This window comes from Lytechinus variegatus, chromosome 2 (assembly GCF_018143015.1).
Source record: "Lytechinus variegatus isolate NC3 chromosome 2, Lvar_3.0, whole genome shotgun sequence".
NCBI classification, from domain to species: domain Eukaryota; kingdom Metazoa; phylum Echinodermata; class Echinoidea; order Temnopleuroida; family Toxopneustidae; genus Lytechinus; species Lytechinus variegatus.
Window position 1 is genome coordinate 66,071,615 of NC_054741.1, and position 22,776 is coordinate 66,094,390.

Consider the following 22,776-nt stretch of genomic DNA (forward strand, 5'->3'; position numbering starts at 1 on the left):
CTTACGGTATTTCTCTTTTTTTTGGACCCTTTGTTTTTCATTGTTTTTTCAATGAAATTAGTTGGGGACTCTTCTGAGATCATAAACATCATAAAATACATACATTTAGACCAGCAAAACTAGAAATAATCATACATTTATGATTTTTGGTTGAAAACACAATTTACATTGAGTTTGTACACGACATCACGTTTTTGAGCAATTTTTGGTCTGACATGCACTTACATAACGTTGCATAATTTCGGAACCGCATACCCAGGTGACGCAAAATTGGTCTCAAAAGTTGTGCAAGACTTGAAAGTAAAAAGTCGGCGAGCAGCGCGGTCAAAAAAAAAATTTTGCGCGGTGAAAATATTGCGCAACTCCTTGAGGGGGGCCTCGGAGGCCCCCCTCCCCGGCCTAGATAGGGTTAAGCATGTGATGATAACATTCAGAGCGATGTAAACAAAGATACACGATCATGCAAATAATGAGCATTACTGGCCGCCTTCAGATGTGTGTACCACTGACCAATGTATATAGTATTATACAATTAATGCACATTTATGAGTGTGTTATGACGATGCAGCACACTCGAGGGTATTTACAATTATGCGAAAGCAAGAGGCGCTTGCGCCGAGTGCTTTTGCATAATTGTAAATACCCTCGAGTGTGCTGCATCGTCATAACACACTCATAAATGTGCATTAATTGTTAACATACTTGTTTTCCCTCAAAAGAATAATAATTAAGGTCAGAAGCATTGAGGCACGATTTGACATGAAAATCATAAGAATTGTGAACACACAGATATTGCTGAGCTTCGTTGTACCATATGCAATCAGGTTACAGTTTTTATTTTTCCCTATTTCATTAATGGCACAGCAGTCAGATGTCTGGTTCATCAATATGGTATAAGAATTGTGACTTTTTCTTAATAGTTGGCAGCTCTGTGTACTACATTTACATGAATATAAATACACAAAATACAAGATTAATGACAAAGTAGCAGAGCAAACGGCTGATTAGTTTACACCTACTTCATCTACTTTCCATTTTGTCTCGTCCCACATGGTTTAATCCTGGTTCATCTAAAACCATTTACCTCCTAAACAATTGATCTAATACAATTCTAATTTCTGATTATGCTATACCGTATACCATTCTGTCCAAAATCCACTTGGTCTATCACCACTTTTTAGTATTTATGGTTAGATGAAATCTTTATGAACCAAATATCAATTTTCCAAAGTAAAAAAATAAGATGATTTGGAAGTTAGACCAACTGAGCATTAGATGAAATGAGAATTAGGCTAGGTGGGCATTAGACCAAATGCAGTGTAGACCAAACAGCAATTAGACTACCTGAGAAACAGACCGACTGTTTGTAGTCAAAGTGAATATAAACTGCATAAATGTACTCCTAAAATAAGTTTTGTCCAAAAACAATGCGACAACTTTAGCTCAGCAACATTTTCCATAATGTTCAGACACGGTGGGACTAAATCTCCATGTTTGACCATGCAATTGTGGACAAGCTAATTTGCATTGAGATTGATTGGTTCACTAATTTCTTTTCAATTTGCCTCCTATCTTGCAACAATATTATTGCCCATATATCCCACTGACTTTGAACACATAGATATTGCTGAGCTTCGTCGTACCATACATTTTATGTTTCCCTATTTCATTAATGGCACAGCAGTCCGATGTCTGGTTCATTAATATGGTATAATACAAAATAACTGGCAAGTTTTGAGTTAAAAAAAAAGTATCAGGAAACTATTCTCCAGACAACGCCATCTTTCCATACTCAAAGCTGCAAAGTTTAATACTGACAAATGTTCTATTTACAAATAGAATACAAAATACATTTTTCATGATCAAACGACATCAGTCATTAGAGATGAAACTTGTCCCTTTCCATATTTTCATGATCAGTCAACCCATAAAGCAGCTTCAACATCCCTGAGAAAACCCCCACTTAGGGCACCAAAGCCTCCCAACCCAAGCCCACCACCATGCATCCCTCCTCCTGACTCTCCACAGAATGCTGCATGGGTTTCTATGCTGCACTGAGGGAACTCCTGGTTGCAGATGGGACAGGGGACCAAGTCCAAGAGCATTCCTGGCTGAGGATCATGATATGAGGTGTCCATGTCGTCAGAGACATCAGAGCTTCCAGGTGAGTTGGTCCATGGGTTCGGTAAGGCATTTGCAGGTGACCTAGCCTGTCCTCGACCTCGTCCCCTACCCCCGGGCTGGCCACGCCCTCGCCGCCCCCTACCTCTAACGGAAGTCGAAGGTGTCACATGATCAACTTCATCGTCGGAGCTTGAGAGTGGATCAACATATTCTACTGAGGTAGGGTTCTTTCCCTTCTTGGTCGCTGATTTTGTACCACCTCTACCTCTCCCCCTACCTATACCCCTACCACGCCCTCGTCCAGGGGTGGAGGTGGCATTTGTTTGACCATTGTTCTTCCCACCACGCCCTCTTCCTGTTCTACCATTGGAACCACGCTTACTTCCTCGCCCACCTCTCCTTGGAGTCCACATATCTTCCTCCCCGTTGTTTATCCCTGATGTTGCTGCATCAGTTGCCATGGTAACTCCTCCACCAAATATCCCAGCACCTGTATGCCTCTTTGATGACAAGTCATTGTGATGTTCATGGATCAGACTGTTGGCTCTACGTTTCAGGTGGGTTGCAGGACTTGGTGATGATCTAACTGGCGTTGATTCTCGTTTCCCTTGGCAATCCCAGATGTGAACGTTCATACGAGATGCAGGAAACAACCCTGTTCAAAACAGAGCAAAAAAAAAAGGAAGATAAACGTATAGTGAAGCATGGAAAAAAGGAAGGCTTCATATGAAGTATGATGACCCCTTTTTTTTCAAGCATTCGTTCTTTGTTTTAAAAGGGTTGTTGCATGCATTTCTATGATGAAAAATTATGAATGACCAAGTATATGATTGATCCTTCTTGAATTATGAGATTGTGGTATAGCAAGTAAAGATTGGCTAACAGACCTTGGGTTCTGACAAGAAATATATTGACTTATGAGGGACGGTTCCATGTACCGAGTGAAAGACTAGCATGAACAATTTAATTCTTTTTAATTGGTTACGGTCAAGAAGGAAGCTACCTACGTCCTTGAACCTTACCTCCACATTTGGGGCACGGTTTGCCCTCACCACTTTGAGCAGGGGAGTTCATCCAAGATGGAAGGTCACGTCCTTTGTCCACAGGGTCTTTAGGATTGATGCCAGAATAGGGGATCCTGATATCGTCCCTGCAATGAGGAAATTAATATTTCATTCCATACAATGATACAACCATAGCTACTATAGCGACTAGTCTGGTTCAGTGGGGGGGAGCAGTCATCTGTATTGCTGTATGCATGATGTTTGAGAGCATTTTATCTTTCCAGTTTTCAAAATAACTTATGTATTTCAGCGTACATTGTAAATTTTTGAGAATGACGGAATGAGTCTAGAAAAAACTCCTTTTCAAAAGTTTTTGCCTCTTCTCTTTAATTATTTTTCTCATTCATGACTCCCTTAACATGCCATGAAGTCATGAACACACCACTTTTTAAACAGCAAAACTTTTTTATTTTATTTCTGTATTCTTTTAATCAATCACGTGTTACACTGATATAGTTTACTCCCAACCCCCCCCCCCAGCAAGTTCTGAATTGATCCACAAGTAACTTCAAATAAAAATTCAGCTCTTAATCTAATCAAAGAACATGATGCGATTGATTCTTAATTGGTGGGCCACACTTTCAGTCTTATAATCTCTTCAATACCTTTTCATCTGGAGACTTAATCCTTAACGAAAATCACAGCGATATAATCCTACTTTTCATCCCTAGCATAAGCTCACAGGAGCCAGAGAAATAAATCTTTGGCTCAGGTATGGTGCAGTCGCTATATTGCATGGTATAAATTTGTGTTTCCTCTCCCATTGTAGACATTCACAAGAAGTCCATATGAACAATGAGCTTATACAATTTCCAGCGTAGTAAAGCTTACATAAAAGTTACTTGTATCTTGAAACAAGGGCTAAAGAATATTCTTTTGATGGGAAATATTGAGGGAAGGAGGAGTACAGGGGAATATAAGGAGAGTTTGGGTATGGTTCTGCAAAAATTTGGGCAAACTTAGAAATAAGTAGAGGAAGTAGGATTTGTGCTCATGAGAAAGGCTAGGAGCTGACGGTTGTGCAATGAACAGTAGGGCCACCAAATTCAAAACAATAATGCAATAGGTATAGAGACAGACAGAGAACGATCTTTATCTTAAGGAAAAATTAATAAATAAAAGAAAATGTCTTTTAGAAATAAAACACAATACCTAATAGGAGGGTTTGAGAAGGTAGAAGGCGGCGATGACTGTAAACATCCATTGTTTTTGCTATTCCTAGCTGGTCCAGAGATTGGTATATTTGGCCGTGAGGAATTAGCTTGTGACCATCTGTTATTCAGCGAGCTGGCATCCTTACTGCATGGTCCGGCATTTGGTGTACTAGGGGTGGGCTTAGCTTGTATCCATCCTGAGCTGGCATCCCTATGGCATGATCCAACATTTGGTATTCTAGGGGTGGGTTTGGCTTGTAGCCATCCACTCTCTTTCTTGCTTGTCCTTCTCAGTCCAATGTCTGGTGTATCGGTCCCTGCTGGGTCATCCAAGGCTTCTACTGCGTGAATGGCCAATCGCTTGAAGATTGCTTTCTCGCTCTTTACTAGTTTCCGGCCGAGGCAACTCTCAAACTTGGGTCTCAATTCTGGAATAAAAGATCGCGGGAAAATATCAGAAGTTGTTGATAATATTAATAAATAGCAATAATACTGTGATTCAGAAACCCACAGACAGAAAGGTTTGTAGAAGGTTTCAACATGATGATATGCTCATTAAGTCTAATGCACAATGTAGGACAAGCTTGAGCACAGAATTTTACCCCCAAAGCTTTCAAAATTTGCATATTACAAGAGATATCTTCAACCATATTCAAAACTTAAAGACAAGTTATTCATCTACATACAGAACTATATGTATCATGCCATCCATAAATATACAACACTTGCCTTGAACCTAGCTTATAACTGTAACAGATGCTGCAGCTCTATTTGATGTTCAGCTAGTTTCAGGCAGCCTATAATCTAGGGGGAGGCTTTAGCGATATGTCTGATGCAGTGATACTACTGAATGCAAATCACCCACCACCTATACTGCTAAAACTGTTGCAACAAGACGATAAACCATGGATGCAAAGTACCCACTGATCGTACCGTCTTGCCTTGCTTTCATCATTTTTTTCCTTTTCATCAACTGTGATTCAATGCAGATTTTTTTTTGCAAAAGATTGCCACCAGATATCTGCCTATGAGAAATCAATGACTAAAACAAGAGTAGGTATGGATGATGGGTGCTTTGCATCATGTAGTCTTACTGCATCAGACATACCGCTGAAGCCTCCACATTGATAACAGGCTACCCTGAACCTCCCTGAAATACACTTGGATAACATTCAGATGACTATTTATTACACTAAATTCACATTTATGTTGCCACAAAGATCGAGATGTTTTTACAACTTCCTTCATTTCACTCTTGATAGAATCCCTCACATGGACATGCACCAAAAGTTCAGCAAACAGAAATTGGACAGTAAAAACAGCAAGGGGCACACATTGTTTCTTTACCTGTGAGAGTAGCATCTTTTAATGCGGGGCCTACATGGGACAGAAACTCTTTGACCTGTTCCTCAAGAAGAAGAGCCGCATCATCAGGTGGCTGCTCCAAGACAGACGTCTTGTTCTTTCCTTTTCCTCTCTTGGTCCCTGTTGATGACGATGAAGATAAAGAAGGGGGTGGTTGAGGAGTTGAAAGTGATGCAGTTGGCATCGTAGCTCCCGATGATGATGTTGATGAGTTCTCATTATTGATGGACGACTGGGAGGTCGATAAGGGCACTCTTTTCCCTGATGCAGCTAAGATGATCTGTGCAGCTCTGCCCAAGGAGTGTCCACTCTGAGACTTAGACTCTGAGGTAGACTCTATCCTGACAAGCCTGTCTTTAAGGTCTAATGTTGCACTATTCCTATTTAAAATGAATAAAATATGAATACTCTTGATAGAATTAATACAGAAGATATATACAGATACTTTTGATATCAAATATTTTCCTTTTCATGAAAAACAGAAATTGCAAATTCCAGCCGGTTGATTCATGAACAAGTGGAATGCCTCTGGCCGTCTCACCTGCATCACGCAGTTCAATATAGCAGCAGTGCTGACTTTGAATACTACTCTAACTCGCACAAGATGTTCAGTGATACATGGTTACTCTTATGTCCACTTTTTATGAACTAGACCAATAAACTTACAGAGATATGATGGTTATTCAACAAAAAACCCCAACAGGGCCAAAGTTCATTGACCTTACATGACCTTTGACCTTGATCATGTGACCTGAAACTCGAACAGGATGTTCAGTGATACTTGATTACTCTTATGTACAAGTTTCATGAATCGGATCCATAAACTTTCAAAGTTATGATGGTAATTCAACAGATACACCCAATTCGGCCAAAGTTCATTGACCTTTGACCTTGGTCATGTGACCTGAAATGCGCACAGGATGTTCAGTGATACTTGATTACTCTAATGTCCAAGTTTAATGAACTAGACCAATAAACTTTCAAAGTTATGATGGTAATTCAACAGATACCCCCGATTCGGCCAAAGTTCATTGACCCTAAATGACCTTTGACCTTGGTCATGTGACGTGAAACTCATGCAGGATGTTCAGTGATACTTGATTAACCTTATGACATTTCAAAAACTTAACCTCAGGTTAAGATTTCGATGTTGATTCCTCCAACATGGTCTAAGTTCATTGACCCTAAATGACCTTTGACCTTGGTCATGTGACATGAAACTCTAATAGGATGTTCAGTAATACTTGATTAACCTTATGGCCAAGTTTCATTAACTAGGTCCATATACTTTCTAAGTTATGACGTCATTTCAAAAACTTAACCTCAGGTTAAGATTTGATGTTGACGCCGCCGCCGCCGTCGGAAAAAGCGGCGCCTATAGTCTCACTTTGCTTCGCAGGTGATTCATGAACAAAACATTATGATGATGCTTGTTCTTCACTGGCTATGGCAACCACATCTTGCAACACACAACTTTAACTTCAAATTAAACTTTTCCTTCACGAGGACAAAAACCATGCTGCCTGTGCTGTTTTTATTATCGTCCCAGGGGAATAGTTCCGTAATTAACTTTGGCCTGTGGGAAATTTGTCCTACCACTTGTCATAATTTACTTACAAAGTTGCCAATTTGAAATTTGTCATAATTTACTTACAAAGTTGCCAATTTGAACTATGTTATTGCTTGTCCGATTTCTTTCAAACTGTCACCATTCTGCTTTACCTATTTTTCATTTCTCTAAAAGGTTGACCAATGTTAGATTCCCCTTTAAAATAATTAAATTTGAATGGTTTCTATTTCACCACAAGCCATTTTCTAGTGAATAGGTACCTCTTTAAACTTTGCTCTTGTCACTCCAAAGCTATTCAAGTAAATGTCTGTCCTGCATGTATATGTACATCAAGTTTGAAGTTGATCTGTGAAACAGGTTAAAACTTTCAAAAATACAAAAAGCCCCGTCCCCAGACTATGCAATTTCAAAATAGCCTGGGCTATATAGGGTTAAGGAATGATTTGTACTTACTCTCCAGGGTTGATCGCATTCACTTTTTTCTGGAATGCAGCATTTGACTTCCAAGATGGTGAAAGGATCGAGACCTTTTCTTGTTTCTGGACAGGCTTAGGTTTCGGGACAGGCTTCTTTATCTCCTAATTTTTAGAAAAGTGAGATAAGTTTCAAATAAAGTTAATGCACATATAGAGTGGCTTACATTAGTTCATGTTAAACAATACTTCGCATGGATCTTTTTGAACACTATTACAAAACCGAATACTATTATTATTTATACATAGAGTTGAGAAATATATGAACAACTGGTTTCAGACATAAATCTGTCCAAGGCCGGCGAAATGTGACCTCAGGGTTGGCCTCGAATATAAATATCCCTGGTGACAGTAGCAGGGAAAAGGTCACATGTGCAATACTTATATGATGGATTATGCATAATGCATAATCCATTATGCAGTTTAGAAGGTGGAACAGAATAATATAGTGCAACTTACATCCTACATGAATTAAATCCTGTATGCTGATTGGTTTAAATAGCATTTAAATAGCAAATGACCAAACATATTCTCACTATTTTGCGATGATGTCGAAAATGAAACGCCCACCGAAGAAAATGTGCTATTCCGTGACTTTAATGATGGAATAGTCGACTATTCCATCATTGACGGCAAGTCCCGTGAAGGGACGGCGCAGGCACAAATCCGCGTTCCGCTGAGCGTGTGGTTTCGGGAAAAGTAAATCAGTCTGCGCAGCGTGTTAAAAAAAGATGATCTACGTGTACAAGAGTAGATAGACTATTGTTTTATATGCCTAATTAAATGTAGGATATAAAACAAATATACCAGGGCTTTATTTTGAAAGTATAGAGGTAATTATTTATCCTCGGTTGTACTGGACTATTTTTCCCTCGGGGCTTCACCCCTTGGGGAAATAGTAACGCCAGTCCAACCTCTGAAAATAATTCCCGCTATACTTACTCAAAGCCTGGTATATTTGTATACTATACACAGATGACTTACTGTATGCTTGACATGCGGCTGTCTATCTTCAGCGACATTCTCTTTCTCCTCAACGGAACTAATCTTGATGAACGCAAGACCAAACTGAGCATCTTTCTTGAAGGGTTGCCTGCAAACCACCTTGATTCGGTCCCAGTACTCATCACGAGCATCTTCACAAAGTTGGTCTGCAAAGTCAGTTTTAGATTATGAAACTATAACTAGTTCAAAACATAAATATATTTTCAAAGTATTGTCAATGATGACTCTGATCTGAAACATAGTACTTAATCATCAAGGACAGCCCCAGCACCAACCTTTCGCACTACCATTACTTTTGTAGTGACAACAAATCTCAGTGCATTTCAAAATGGTGAGTAAACTCAGTGGTATCATGCTAAAAGGGGATCCAACTCAACCTACCACCAAGTTGTGAAAAAACATACCAGTATGCAGATTGATAAAAGTTTGAATAAAATCAATCATTGTCACACTGTATTTGCTAACTACACAAAATTACTCAGAAATGTGTCCTGCACTTCTTTATCTCAAGACCAATGTGTGTGCCATTTTTCATGAAAATTTTTTAAAAGCTGAGAAAGTAGTTCTAGTTCGAATCACAGGAATTTTACTAATTTTTGCAATAATATACCATTACCATGGCAACACACTTTCTGACACATGCGAAAAATGTGTCTTGCACATCACTACCCCAAGACCAACGTATGTTCCAAACTTCATGATTGGTTAGACTTTGAGGAAGTAGTTTGCACTGCAAGATTTCCAACGGACTAACAAACCAATCATCTATTACCAGACCATATGCTGATTCATACCCCTTCAAACTTTGTTTTGGGGGGTATTACAAATTCACTCAGTAGGATTTTTACTTAGATCTTTTTATGAACTTGCAAAATTTCAATGTTATCAATGCCACTTTTTAAAAATCTTTCTCTTTCTAATTTTCAGCTTTTAATTTTGTTTACCAGAAATGGACAACCCTTTACACGCCCACAGTAAACCTTACCTCTAGAGAACATCTTGACACCTGTTTTGTTCTTGCCCTGTTTACTATCCATGGGTGTCATACAGCTTGTGGTTGGTACCAGAGTCTTAAACTGATCATCAGAGGCAGATGACCGACGCACAAGAATCTCAATCAATGCGGATCCATAGTTACCTTGGGAAAACAAATCAAGATATCAATGAGAATAAATAGTACATGTAGTACAATAACATTTTCAAATTCAAATTTTAAGTCTAAAAATTTACAAATACCTTTCCCCTTTTAAAAGGAAAGGGAAAGCATGCAGTACATAATATAAGTCATAAATGTTGTTCTACCATGGTTTGACCATCTGTGATTTATATCAAAATGGTGTCAAATTCCGCCATGAAAATAGACAACAACCCCTCTTCAAAGCTTTAGTTTTCTGCTATACAATTCAACTACTTCTCAAAATTACATTGATCTTATTCTTTTATTTTCTTTTTTTTTCACACAAACCTAATTGCTCCAAGGAGCTCTATATCTTAAAAAGAAGGAATTGTAAAGTTAATTGCAATACTATGTAGAAATTCTATGTGGAAGCGCCGTGGTGTAGCGGTTTTGACTCTCGCCTTGTAATCAGAGGGTCGTGTGTTCGAATCCCACCATGGCCTAGCGCCCTTTGGCAAGGCCTCAATCCACACTTTGCCACTCTCACCCAGGTGCTAATTGGGTACCGGTAGGAAACAACCGTCATTGTGATTGGTTTAGCAAGTTTGCGCCTAACAGGCTGCTTGGAATGCTATGAATCCAGTGACCGGTTTATAATAATTGTGAAGCGCTTTGAACAGTCATAGATTGATAAAGCGCTATATAAGTGCCAATTATTATCATTATTAATTCATCTTCACTTAGTCAGGGAAGGTCAGGAATTCACCATAACCTGCCTCTAGTACTAGTAATCTCAACACTTCCATAGTTTCACCTTGCAGGAGACAACAGTGCATATATATAGGGCCTACTTTGGGAAGAATCTGTACACATGGCAACACAGGAGTGCAAACTATGATAACAAAATAGGGTTTGATGAACTGTGATTGTCTGACAGATTTGTTATAATTTTTCTTTTAATTACCAACCTCTGTAGTCTGCAGCTAATTTTTTTATTGTTTTACAACAATTTAGATGTCACATAAGTGTGAAGTTTTAGCAAATTTAGAATGATAGTTGAAAGTTTTTATTGGGGTTTTCAAATCAATATTGCTATGTGAAGCAAAAGACATGTAGATGACTAGATGTCCCTTATAGTGTTTTAACATACCAATATCTATGAATCCAATCCTTACAGCTCTCTCCAGTTGAAACTCTGCTTGAACCGACCCAGATCGATCACCAGGAGCACACAACCAACGTCTCCATTGATTAGTTTCTAGAAGGTTTTTTGCACAATGATCTGTATCCTAAAACATGAACAAACAATCAAAATATTAAGGTGATGCCAGTAAACAAATCAGAATATCAGAGGAAACCTACAGTTTCCGGCTCAAATGACAGGGGAGGTGGGAAACCCAAGATTGAGTTGAAATTTTAAGTTGAATGTATTTCAGATTCAGACTTTCCATGTCTCATTAAAGAAAAAATGCAAAAAAATATTTTCATTTTATATTCCTTTGCGACTTTGCTCAAAAGATGCGTCATTCGTTTATCTTTCTAATAAAACTCATTCATTTTATTGTAAAGCAGTAACAGCTCCAAGGCTCAAAACCCTTTTAAAACATATTCCAAACGTGCATGTTGCCGACTTAAATTCCAATGCATTCATCTTTGTGACTTTCTCAGGAAGATGCACGCGACCGTGAAAAAAAATTGATTTATTCCTTTGTTTTTAAACATCGCCAATTCGATGTTCAATTCAATTTTAGAAGTTTAACTTCCAATCCGATTTTCGATCTGATTCTTGATCCGATTTACATTAATTTCAACACAGGTTAATATAACTTTATATCATTAGGATAATGATCACTCATCAGCTGGCAATTGGTAGGATTTTATTCCCAGTACATGTATTTGTCATTTTGTAATATTATTGTTTAATATCATGTTTAGTTTTTAGTACTCACAATTTTGCAAAGGTTTATGATCAGTTTATTACAATTGCAATTTTCTCTTTCAGGATATTGGTATTATACACTCAATTTTAGTAATAATATTCTTTGTAGTACAATTCAAATTATAATATCCTCCTGTTCCACCTTTTTTCTTCTCCTCTTTTTCTCTTCCTTTGTCCTCTCCTATTGTTGATTTTTTTTTCATATGTATTGGTCCAATCATTGTGGGAACATTATCGCTGGCGGATACATCAGCTGAGTACTAGTATTTGCCAATCAGCCAAGTATTATATGTTATTGATGTTTTATTCCTTATTTTTAAAACTTTTCTGCCGGAGAGGAAAAACTGGCAGCCGTTGTTGCCTCCATCTACGTTCGTTAACTGCCGTCTAAGGTATGATACTTCTGAATTTCATATATCTTCGTGTCAAGTTGGATGTATTTCTGTTTTATAATGTGACATTTTAATCAACATTTTATGTATTATTAAAAAAAAAACATCCGAAAATCGGGTTTCCGCCAAATAGTTGTCTTTAAGTACGTGTACGTCAACAACACTTCACTCAGTCATGTATTGGTGTGAGTGGAGCCAATGCACCCATGGGTTCATATCATCTCGCGTGCGAAGGATTATCAGTCATACGCACGCGACACACACCTACACTTCCAAAATACAGTGGGTTTTTGCCCACATAAAACATTATGTATGAATTGGTATTCCACATCCTGCTATGACACTTACCGAATCATTTAGATCCTTCCGTGACTTCTTGAAGTTTCTTTCTAAAAATATGTATATTTTCTTGATCTTTAGTGAAGATTTCACAGAGATAGAAATCAGTCAGCGTTGATATCAATTTTCTCCTGAAAAGGGCGCGCGATTTATATTCATATCAAAGACACGACAAGGGAAAGAATAGGCACCTACACTATTTTACACGCATATCGACGCAAGGCATTACGCAAAGTCCGTGAAGTGTCCAATCTTTTCATTGTATAGACTTTGGTATACCGTATACGTATTATTGACGTTCGTGTGTGTGTGTGTGTATTTGAGTTTTGTCAGACGTGTATCAATCAGATATGATTATTTACGTCTGGGACCGACCTTTAACGTCACCATCCGAAAGACGTGACCAGGGCTCGAACCTCGAACCTCTGCATCAATTTGTAACTTCCCCACAGCTTGGATTACAGGCGCACGCCACAACGCCCAGTTAAAGCTTGTACTGCTGGTTTCTTTCCAGGCACGTATATTATTTTCATTTTTTTTTTATCAGTCATCTTTTTAAATTTATTGCAAATGAGTGTTATCATCACCAATAATAATCATTAATTATGTTTTTGAAGGTATTTCATTCATTGGTGCCCATAATTAGTAAATTAATCATAAGGATTGCGCATTCAAAGAATTTAGATACAGTTATAAAATTACCGAGGAGCTGAATCAAGGTTGTGAAATTATTAGCGCCACCAACGGGCTTCTTTGTATTTCCATGGAAGAGACCAGCGAAGTCACTTTCGAGGCCGAGGTAAGCAAAATGTGCTTTTTTTAAATGATTATTATTTTCATATTTAATAAACTATTGCTACTTACCGGCAAGAGCCCCGGTGCATAGCGAGGAGTTTCGGCAAATATTACTTCAGCAGTGAAGCGATGTTTGCCGACTACTTCGAAATCCAGGGTCAAACACGGGCTATTGTACGAGGTTAGTACATACTAACCTCGTACAATGTGTGAGTGGAGCCAATGCAGTTCAGCGGAACCAAAGAAATAGAGACTGAAGCTTTTGAACTTGTCTTGACTCTTGCCTGGCTTGCCCTATCTCGATTAATTTAGATCTAGGCCTAGACCTATGCTATGGCACTCATTCAATGAACAAGGTTATGATATAACCTTGTTCTCAGTTGCATCCCCATGTGTGGCCAAATAATGGTGGCAATGTTTGGCTTAATTTCTCTTTTTATATGGGACGAATGCTTGATTTTCTTACACTGTCAGTTTTCATTACAGCTATTCATTACATAACTTGGCACTTATGTAAATTTAATTCTTTAAATTATTTTTTTCTTAATTAAAAATAGAGACTGAAAAATGAAAATTTTCTTGCCATATTACTTTCCACCAATAGAGGGCATTCACAAAAATATGCCCAAAATTCAAGTTTTTGAGCGCTCTGGTGAATACAAAAATTGTTCCCAAGTTACTAAATAAAAATAAATTGCAACTGTATGGAAATCAGTAATTTCGGTAACAAAAGTGATATTTTAATGATTTTTCAAAGTGTGTGCTATTTACAGCATTGGCATACATAGTCCTACTTGTAGATTCTCCACAGGCAGGATGGTTGCAGTGAACAAGTGTGCTATGGCTAAGCCCACTTGTTCACTGCTACCATCTGGCCTGTGGAGAATCTACAGGTAGGACTATGGTATGCCAATGCTGTATAGAGCACACACTTTAAAAAATCATTAAATATCACTTTTGTGACCAAAATTACTAATTTCGATACAGTTTTAATTCATTTATCATTAGTAATGTGGGAATAATTTTTGTATTCACCAGAGCGCTCAAAAACTTGAAATTTGGGCATATTTTTGTGTATGCCCTCTATTGGTGGAAAATAATATGGCAAGAAAATTTTCATTTTTTGATCTCTATTTTTAATTAAGAAAAAATTATATAATGAATCAAATTTAAATAAGAGCCAAGCAGTATGAATTAACAGGTCTAATGAAAACTGTCAGTGTAAAAAAAATCAAGCATTTGCCCCAAAGAAAAAGAGAAAATAAGCCAAACATTGCCACCCTTATTTTGTCACACATGGAGATATAACTGAGAACAAGGTTATATTATAACCTTGTTCATTGAATGAGTGGCTAAGCCCCGGGGGGGGCCACTTCCATTCACGAGTGGATACCATGTGCGACCATGGAGTCTCAAAAAGCACCCTAAACACGTAATTTCCATATTCTGAAAATGCACCCCTTAACAAGTATTGGCGTGTGAAACCCTACCCTTAACAAGTATTGGAAACAAAACGATACTCTTGGCAAATATTCCCTGAAATGAACCCCTAAACAAGTACAGGAATGTTTTATTGTTACGGGTCCTTCGGTCGTCGGCTTTACCATATTTGGTTTAGTACGACCCCACCTTCTACAACTCGTGCAAATCGGACTCTAAACACGAAGTGTTGGGGCAAAAAGGACATCCTTTATAAAACATTTTAATTTTGTTTTATCATCCCCGCAAATTCGACCCTAAACACGTAAATTTCCTATCAAAATAGATACCCTTTTTTCATTATTTTTGTGTTTTTGACACCCTTATCACGTTACGTACGTAACGTGCCCTATCGTGAAATGACATCCTATTTACGTGTTTTTTTGGTCGCGCATGGTATCCACTCGTCAATGTAAGTGGCCCCCCCCCCCCCGGGGGCTAAGCCCGAGCAGAGATTCACACTAGACTAAGACTACACAAACAGAATATTAACAGCAATTGCATGAATGGCCTTCACGTTTACTCTAGTTTTAAAGTATAACCTCTTTCAGGCATTCAAGTACAGTACCACTTACCAGACAAGCTGTATATTATACAACCAAAACTGAGCTGAAAGTAAGAGCTGAAAGTATCAGCTATATTACATGATTTTTTTTTTTTTTTAAATACAAATTATACATCACTTGAAAGGTTTTTTCAAGACAAATTCAATGGTGAAGACCAAATTACAATTGGAGCACCATAACTGAAGCTATGGCCTCTTAAAGGGACGCTATACGCAGAACTTTTCTGCCACCCAAGACAAGTACCCATTGGGTGGCAGATCTACAGGTACTTGTAGATCTAAGAAACTTCCATACTTTTTTTTCATGTAGGTTACTAAGTTAATTTGACTAAAATGCAACACAAGAGGTGATCTTGTAGAGCATGGCTGTGTTACCTTCATATTTTTCTTATTCAAACAGCTTCTATTTGTGAAAATATAGTATACAAGAAGAAAGATAACAAATTAGAATAAGACAAGAGAAATGCATGGAACGCTTTGCGTTGTTAAAAAAATTAATCAACTCTTGGGGGTCTCATTCCTCAACAGACTTTAATCAGAAAATAAAAATGAATGTCCCACTATACTTCCTGGTATCTGTAAGATTTATATCATTCAAAAGTAGAAAATTAAGTTTTGCAAGTAATTTTTTTTTTCTTTCTGTTTGTCCATGTTCACTCTGTATTCTGTATAATTACCATGATGTCTCTTTTTGTTTGCAGATCTGAGAATGCGAGATCAGACAGCTGGAGCTGCAACAGTAGCTAGAAATGTTCTCCACTGCTTAGAATTATAGAATATATTAACATTAAATATATTGGAATATATAAAGTTAAAAAGCAACTTGAAGTCTCTGACATTATCTGAATTTCTACTACATTTAAAATCACATTTACAAAATAATCTCCCTCCTAGTAAACATAATCAAACAGGGACCCATTATTGTGTACAATAATGGGTCAATAATCAATATCAATAATATTATTGATGAGACAGCTTATTGATATGACACAAAACAACAGAATATAGATCATTTTAATACCAGTACCAGGCAGCAGTCAATGCATGGTCTGCGCCTGTACACCATGAAAAAAAAAATGAGACTGGAATTAAACGTGCTTTAATTCCCACCTGTTTTTTTTTCTTGAAATATTAAGTTGAAATTATCATTAATTTATCATCAATACACATAATTCATGCAGAAATCAAATGCACAACTTATCACCTACAACTACACCCACGGCCACCACGCCCACTCACTCCTTTCGGTCAGCCATGGCACCAAAATCACACTCTAGGCAGCACAACATGGGCTTGCATTCGCCTCTTGCGCAGCTATGCGACACATTCTTATAATATATATCAAAATTAGATTTTCTGATACAAATACACTTCAAAGAATTAATTTATATCTGATATTTGACTGTTCCCTGGGAAATTTTCTGTTTATACGGCTTTGAAGTAAGAAAATAGAAACACGATTTACCGTAAGTGTCCAAAAAACTCCTTTTTTTAACGAAAAACATTGCCGATATTGAACTGAAATCGTCACTAACTTGTAGAAGAAAGTCTGCCGATTTTAATGATACATAACACATGGTTATTTGATGCCCCTAGAGGGTGTCAACAAGTAAAAGTAACTTGCAAGATTAACCCGGTTCTGGAGTCATATTTTCCAAAATGGCGACTTCCATCGTGTGACGACGGACAGGTGGTGCTCTCGAAAACGGCCTTAAAAACAACATTTTGGCGATGCAAATGTGAGTAAATTGACTAGAAATAAGAAGTTTAGATATAATAGAAAAAGATCGTAACATTTTATGAAAAAAGGATTTGAAATGTTGATACACTGGCTCAATGAATTTTGCCCATTTTGTGTGTTGGCAGAATAGGAAATGTGTTAAACGCGAACCCGTTGCGATCGCTAGAAAGTAACAGCTGAGGCTGAGCAAAAAACATGCTAGGCCTAATTAAAAGACATAAAAAGCAATAGGTGGGACTGTGTCCGCTGTTAGTGTTACACTTTTATAAATCATCTGATATTTCCATTTCCTGTCCGTTACAATATATGAAAAAAATGCAAAAAATACTTTCCCATCCCCTCTTTCCTTCTACTATCGTGAATAAAAATTTCTTACTTGAGAGCTGAATGAAACAACATTCTTCAGTTTGACAGGGGCCATCTCTCAGACTCAGACTTGAAGTTGATCCGACTTCTCCTCCGGGCAAGGCCGAGATCAAAAATAGCGCGCCGGGATAACGCGCATGCGTTGTATTCTCTGAATCAACTCGATACACATTCCCATTCCATAAACAAGTTTTACAAATTACTTGAAACACGAAACATTATAAAGTATACAATAAATCCATATCCCATATAATTATACATCAAACTTCAAAGAAACAGGAAATTAATACTGATGCGTTTCAACATATACAAAATGAAATTAACAAGATTTATCAAATGACAAGAGAGAAAAAAAAGGGCAAGTTTTTTTTTGTTCTAGTCTGCGTCGGTGGAAACCATAGAGATAATTATATACTTAATTAGTATACATCTCTATGGTGGAAACACACTTGTTGAGCGCTGCTCTCCTGTTCAAAGTTTCAATCAGGGTCTGTGCCTGCAGACTAGATCTTACCCACTTCCTGTTCGATTGTGTGAATTTGGGTCAAGGAATTTAAAAATTCGCAAACCATAGTACTATTCATTTATTCATTAAACGATATTTCAATAGGGTGCCCTTTCAGTTTCAGCAAAAGCTGGGGCCCTAATAAAAACAAAACATTTATATGCTACAAGTGAAACATTGTATAAATCATACATATTAGAACACAGAAAGCATGCAAAATTCGAGTCATTTCACAGGAACCATTGACATTTTAACATTTGCTGGACAGATATATGAGTTCTCTTATAAAACTGGAGAGGGTGGATACGGTTTTTGAATAGGGGAATGAATTGAACATTGATACTGAGGAAATAATGACTGAACATTTATAGTAGGCCTATCCAGTATTCCATTTGGGGACATCGAGTGATTTAATTGGAGGCAGATCTTGTATTTACGTTATGTATTTCGGATACCAATTTAAAGTTATCATTAAAGAAATTGGAAGATAAATTATTCAAACTCTTGAATATAAATATACATCGGAAATACATTATTCTTTGGGGATAGGAGAACCATTCCAGTTTTTTTTAAATAATTGATCAGACGGGGTGAGAAGGTTATATAGCTTTGAGTATTATTATGGCAGCACTTTTCTGAAGTTTTATTATTTGATTCGTTTGTGTGATAAATCGTAAACCCCATTCACAACAATAGTCAATCTGACTCAGTGGATATTAGACAGTTATATATAGATTAGTTTTGCCGTGGTACACAGCAAAACTGAGGTGTTAACCGGTGTACATACAGGACCACACCAGTTATTTTACACTGGTGGTGTTAGTTTTACACCTATAGGTGTTATTACAACACCTATGGTTGTTTCATTTACACTCTTTGGTGTTATATTCAATCTCTAGGGTGTTATTTTAACACCAATCGGTGTCAGTTTTAACACCACAGTTGAAGTGGAACATCAATGAATGGATTAGCCATTTTCAGTATGGCGAGAGCAACACATACTTTTTTTTTTACTAACTTGTTCTACTGTCATGCCAAAGGAGTTTATCGTCTATTATGACACCTATACAATAGAGTAAACCTTCTTTATACAAACGTGATAGAAATATCTGAATCTGATATTTGTTCATTCTTTGTCTTGACCCCAGTCATATTTGTCTTTTCAACATTGAGAATTAGCTTATTTAATTTTAACCATTGGTTCAAAGCATTTACATCTTCTTTTAAAGCCAACATCAGATCCTGATAAAAATAATGTTGTGTCGTCGGCATACATTATAACTTGACCATCTTTATTACATTAGGCAGGTCGTTAATTAGGACTAGAAAGAGTAGCGAACCTAATATGGATCCTTGTGGTACCCCGATAGACACACTTTCTTTCCCCAGAAATAGATTTGTTATACTGAACACATTAATTGTGATCTCATGTTTAGATACGAGTTAAACCATCGTAGTATTTTATCGGAACAGCCAATACACTGGAGCTTATTTAGCAGTACTACACTAGCTATAATTGAAAACATGTTATCATGACCATGGGATGATTAGGATCTACATAGGCGGCGGAAGCAGGGAGACGGGGGGGGGGGGGTCCTGTCACCCCCTCACCTATTTTTTTTTGTTGATAACCTTTTTTCTGGTTGATAACTGTGGTTGATAATTGTGGTTGATAACTTTTCTTATTGTGGTTGATAACTTTTTTTTTTGCTCGTCAAATTGATTACCTGTGTCCATCCCAAAATTTTAGGTGGACCCCGTCCCCCCTAAATTTTTGGGCTTCTACCGCCAATGACTGTCTACGATTGTACACGTCAATGACTGCGATATTGATCTTGTTCGAGAAATTTTCGATTATTCTTGTAAATCGTTTTTCAGCATGGTATTTTCGTATTTTCGTTTTTTTTTTAGCTGCAACTTCCCACAGTCGAATAGAGGTGGGGGGGGGGGGTCCGCCAATGCTGAAGTTGCGGGGGACGGGATGCTATCCCCTTCTCTGTTATCCAGCCTTGCCTGAGTAGTGTTACATTTTGGGTTAAAGGGATCGATAATTTGTTCATTTTATATGTTGTTTTAATTGCTTGTTTTTATTGATTGTACATTCTGTTTTCTTTTTATCTGTATGAACACACCATATTCTATGAGTGCCTTCGATATAAAGGAATCTGTTCAAATAAATGAATAAATACATGAATAAATCAAGTCCACCCCAACACAAAGTTTATTTGAATAAAAGGAGAAAAATCGAACAAGAATAACAGTGAAAATTTAATCAAAATTGGATGAAAAAAAAGTTATGATTTTTTTTTGATTTCGCTTAATCTAAAAATAGTTATTTGTCCTTATCGGTATGCCATTGAGGGGATTGATGACATCACCCACGCACTTATCTTGATTTTGATTGTATCACCCTTGCACTATATTTCTTTTTGTATTTCATTATGAATTATCTTGATTTTGTCCTCATTGTCATGACTTGTGAAATAAAGATTTATTGCTCCCTGAATTTGTGGAATTACAATTAATTAAACATTTTGTGGTATAGTCATTTTGGTCATGATATTGTCAAATCTGTAAAAATTGATTTATTGTAATTGAAATAATAAAAACAAAAGAAATAGTGAGTGATGGACATCATCGACTATCTCATTTGCATGTCACCAAGGGCAGTGGAACGTATAGTTTCGTGGGGGGGGGGGGGCAAAGCCAAAAAGGGCACTGATATGTCGATCGAAGTGGTCATTTTATATGCAAAGGCATTATTTTTTTTCATCATGAGATGCGTATATGTTTTCTAGTAATTACGTTGGGCAAAGCCTTTTAAATATACTTTAGGGATTTTTCTTCCCCTTTCCCCTTCCCCTTTCTTTCTCCCTCCTTTTTCTCCCCGTTTTTTTTTATCCGCCAGGGGGGCAGCTTGCCCCCCGCCTGTTACGCCACTGTAACCAAGAACAGAATGAGACCTTACTAAATATTAATTGATGTGAGCGCGGAGCACGAGCTAAATTTTGTTGATATTCAAACCTGAAAACTGACATTCTGAGCACTTTTTGTAACCAAGAACATGAATACTGCAATTGATGCGAGCGCGAAACCCTAGCTGAAAGTTTGAGATTTTTCCACCTGAAAACTGGACACTCTAAGCACTTTTTGTTACCATGAACATAATTGGTAGCTTACTACATAATTTGCAAGCGCGAAGCGCGTCTAGCCCAAAATGTTGTGATTTTCTTACCTAAAATGTAATGTGTTTTACTTCAAAAAAAGGTATTTTATTTTGAAAAAAAGGGCACATAAATATCATTTTGATAAAGAGGTACTTTTCATTTTAAAGAGGGCATTTCTTTTCCTACTTTATGGGCGGATTTTTTTTTTTTTGGGGGGAGGGGGGCAAGTGCACCCCCAGTTCCGCTACCCCTGATAAGCGGAAATTCAAAATGGAATACATTATGAAAGATTTCTGCCTAAATGAGACAGAAAATCGTGTACAACTCTTGAACGCACACACAGCTAGGTCACGGAGTGACCCTGAGTGCAAACAGCTGACCGTGTGACAACGTAGGGGTGATACATTTTCACAATAGGGGTGATCAAACTCACTGGAGGGACTTTAATTCACTTATAACAAAGAAATGTGTACTACAGTACTCCTGTTGAATGCTCTGATGAAAATTATATGAGTTTCACATTCATTTGAACGGGAGGACAAGATTATTGTATATATTGAGTACATTATGCATAATCATCATGTGAAAAAAGGTGCATTTTCCATAGAACTTCTGCCAAAAAGCAATGCGTAAGGGAAAGATTAGCCCCAAAACACGAATAGATGAGTTAATCAAATGGAATGAATCATGAAAATCAGTGAAATATAGTTTCTCCTGTACTCATTACTGAATACCCCGACTTGATACGATTAATTCCCCCCCCTCTCCATCAACTTTTAAGAAAAAGGGTGCATCCTAGTGCATATTTTCATAAAAATAGCATGCGTTATATCGACGGACGCCCGTGCGTACAAGCAGGAGGAACCCAAATGTCTCGTATTTTTCATAATGTTTGTTTTATTTTAAATCTATCCGACTGAATGATTATGGATTTTTCTATATTGAACCAAGCCTTATCTTGAGATTCTGTAAGATAAAATTTTGTGATTCTCTAACGTTAAATAAATTATGTTTTACTTTAAAAAGGGAAATATATTTTGAGAAAAAAGGGGCACTTACATTTTGAAAAAGAGCAAGTGCCCCCCCTCCCCGTTCCACCGCCAGTATCACTGAGCTGTGCATGTAACTGGTTTGTGAAAAATAAGCGTAAATTAAAATATGAAATAACTTTCTTATTTCATATCCGATTTGATGAAATTTTCAGTGTTATGCTTTATTGGATTTTCTTTATTGAATTAGATTCAACTTGAGATTCTGTAGGATACAATGTTGTGATTTTCTAACATGAAATGTATTATATTTTACTTAAAAAGAAGGTATTTTATTTTGAAGAAAGGGCACACATTATTTTGAAAAAAGGAAACTTTCCATTTTGGAAATGGGAATTATTAGCTAGTGGGAATTTTCGAGGGCAAGTGCCCCCCCCCCCCCCCGGTTCAGTCGCGAGTGCAATAATCACGGAGTTGTGCACGTTACTGTTTTGTGAAAAATAAGCGAAAATCATCAAAATGGAATAACTTTCTTGTGTTATATATCCGATTTCGATGAAATTTTCAGTGTTATATTTGTTGGATTTTTTTTATTGAATCAAATTTTATTTCAAGATTCTGTAAGTA

General features: G+C 37.2%; 1 protein-coding gene across 1 annotated transcript; it reads right to left on the bottom strand.

Moving 5' to 3' along the window:
• Positions 1-691: 691 nt before the first annotated feature.
• On the bottom strand, positions 692-17,580 carry LOC121408697. The gene is made up of 9 exons (XM_041600248.1): positions 17,499-17,580; positions 11,023-11,161; positions 9,741-9,893; positions 8,735-8,901; positions 7,731-7,855; positions 5,690-6,087; positions 4,341-4,770; positions 3,147-3,274; positions 692-2,779 (listed from the first exon to the last, which is right to left on the bottom strand). Exons 1-9 carry the CDS (start codon positions 17,541-17,543, stop codon positions 1,917-1,919), a joined length of 2,448 nt encoding a protein of 815 aa, XP_041456182.1. The 5' UTR covers positions 17,544-17,580; the 3' UTR covers positions 692-1,916.
• Between the last annotated feature and the right edge of the window lie 5,196 nt (positions 17,581-22,776).

Excerpts from the sequence above, each read along its gene's own strand:
- LOC121408697 (XM_041600248.1), bottom strand. The coding sequence starts at position 17,543 with ATGGCCCCTGTCAAACTGAAGAATGTTGTTTCATTCAGCTCTCAA. Across the intron at positions 9,894-11,022 it reads GATTGGATTCATAGATATTG|GTAACTATGGATCCGCATTG; the intron begins GTATGTTAAAAC and ends TGTTTTCCCAAG. Across the intron at positions 8,902-9,740 it reads TGTCAAGATGTTCTCTAGAG|ACCAACTTTGTGAAGATGCT; the intron begins GTAAGGTTTACT and ends CTGACTTTGCAG.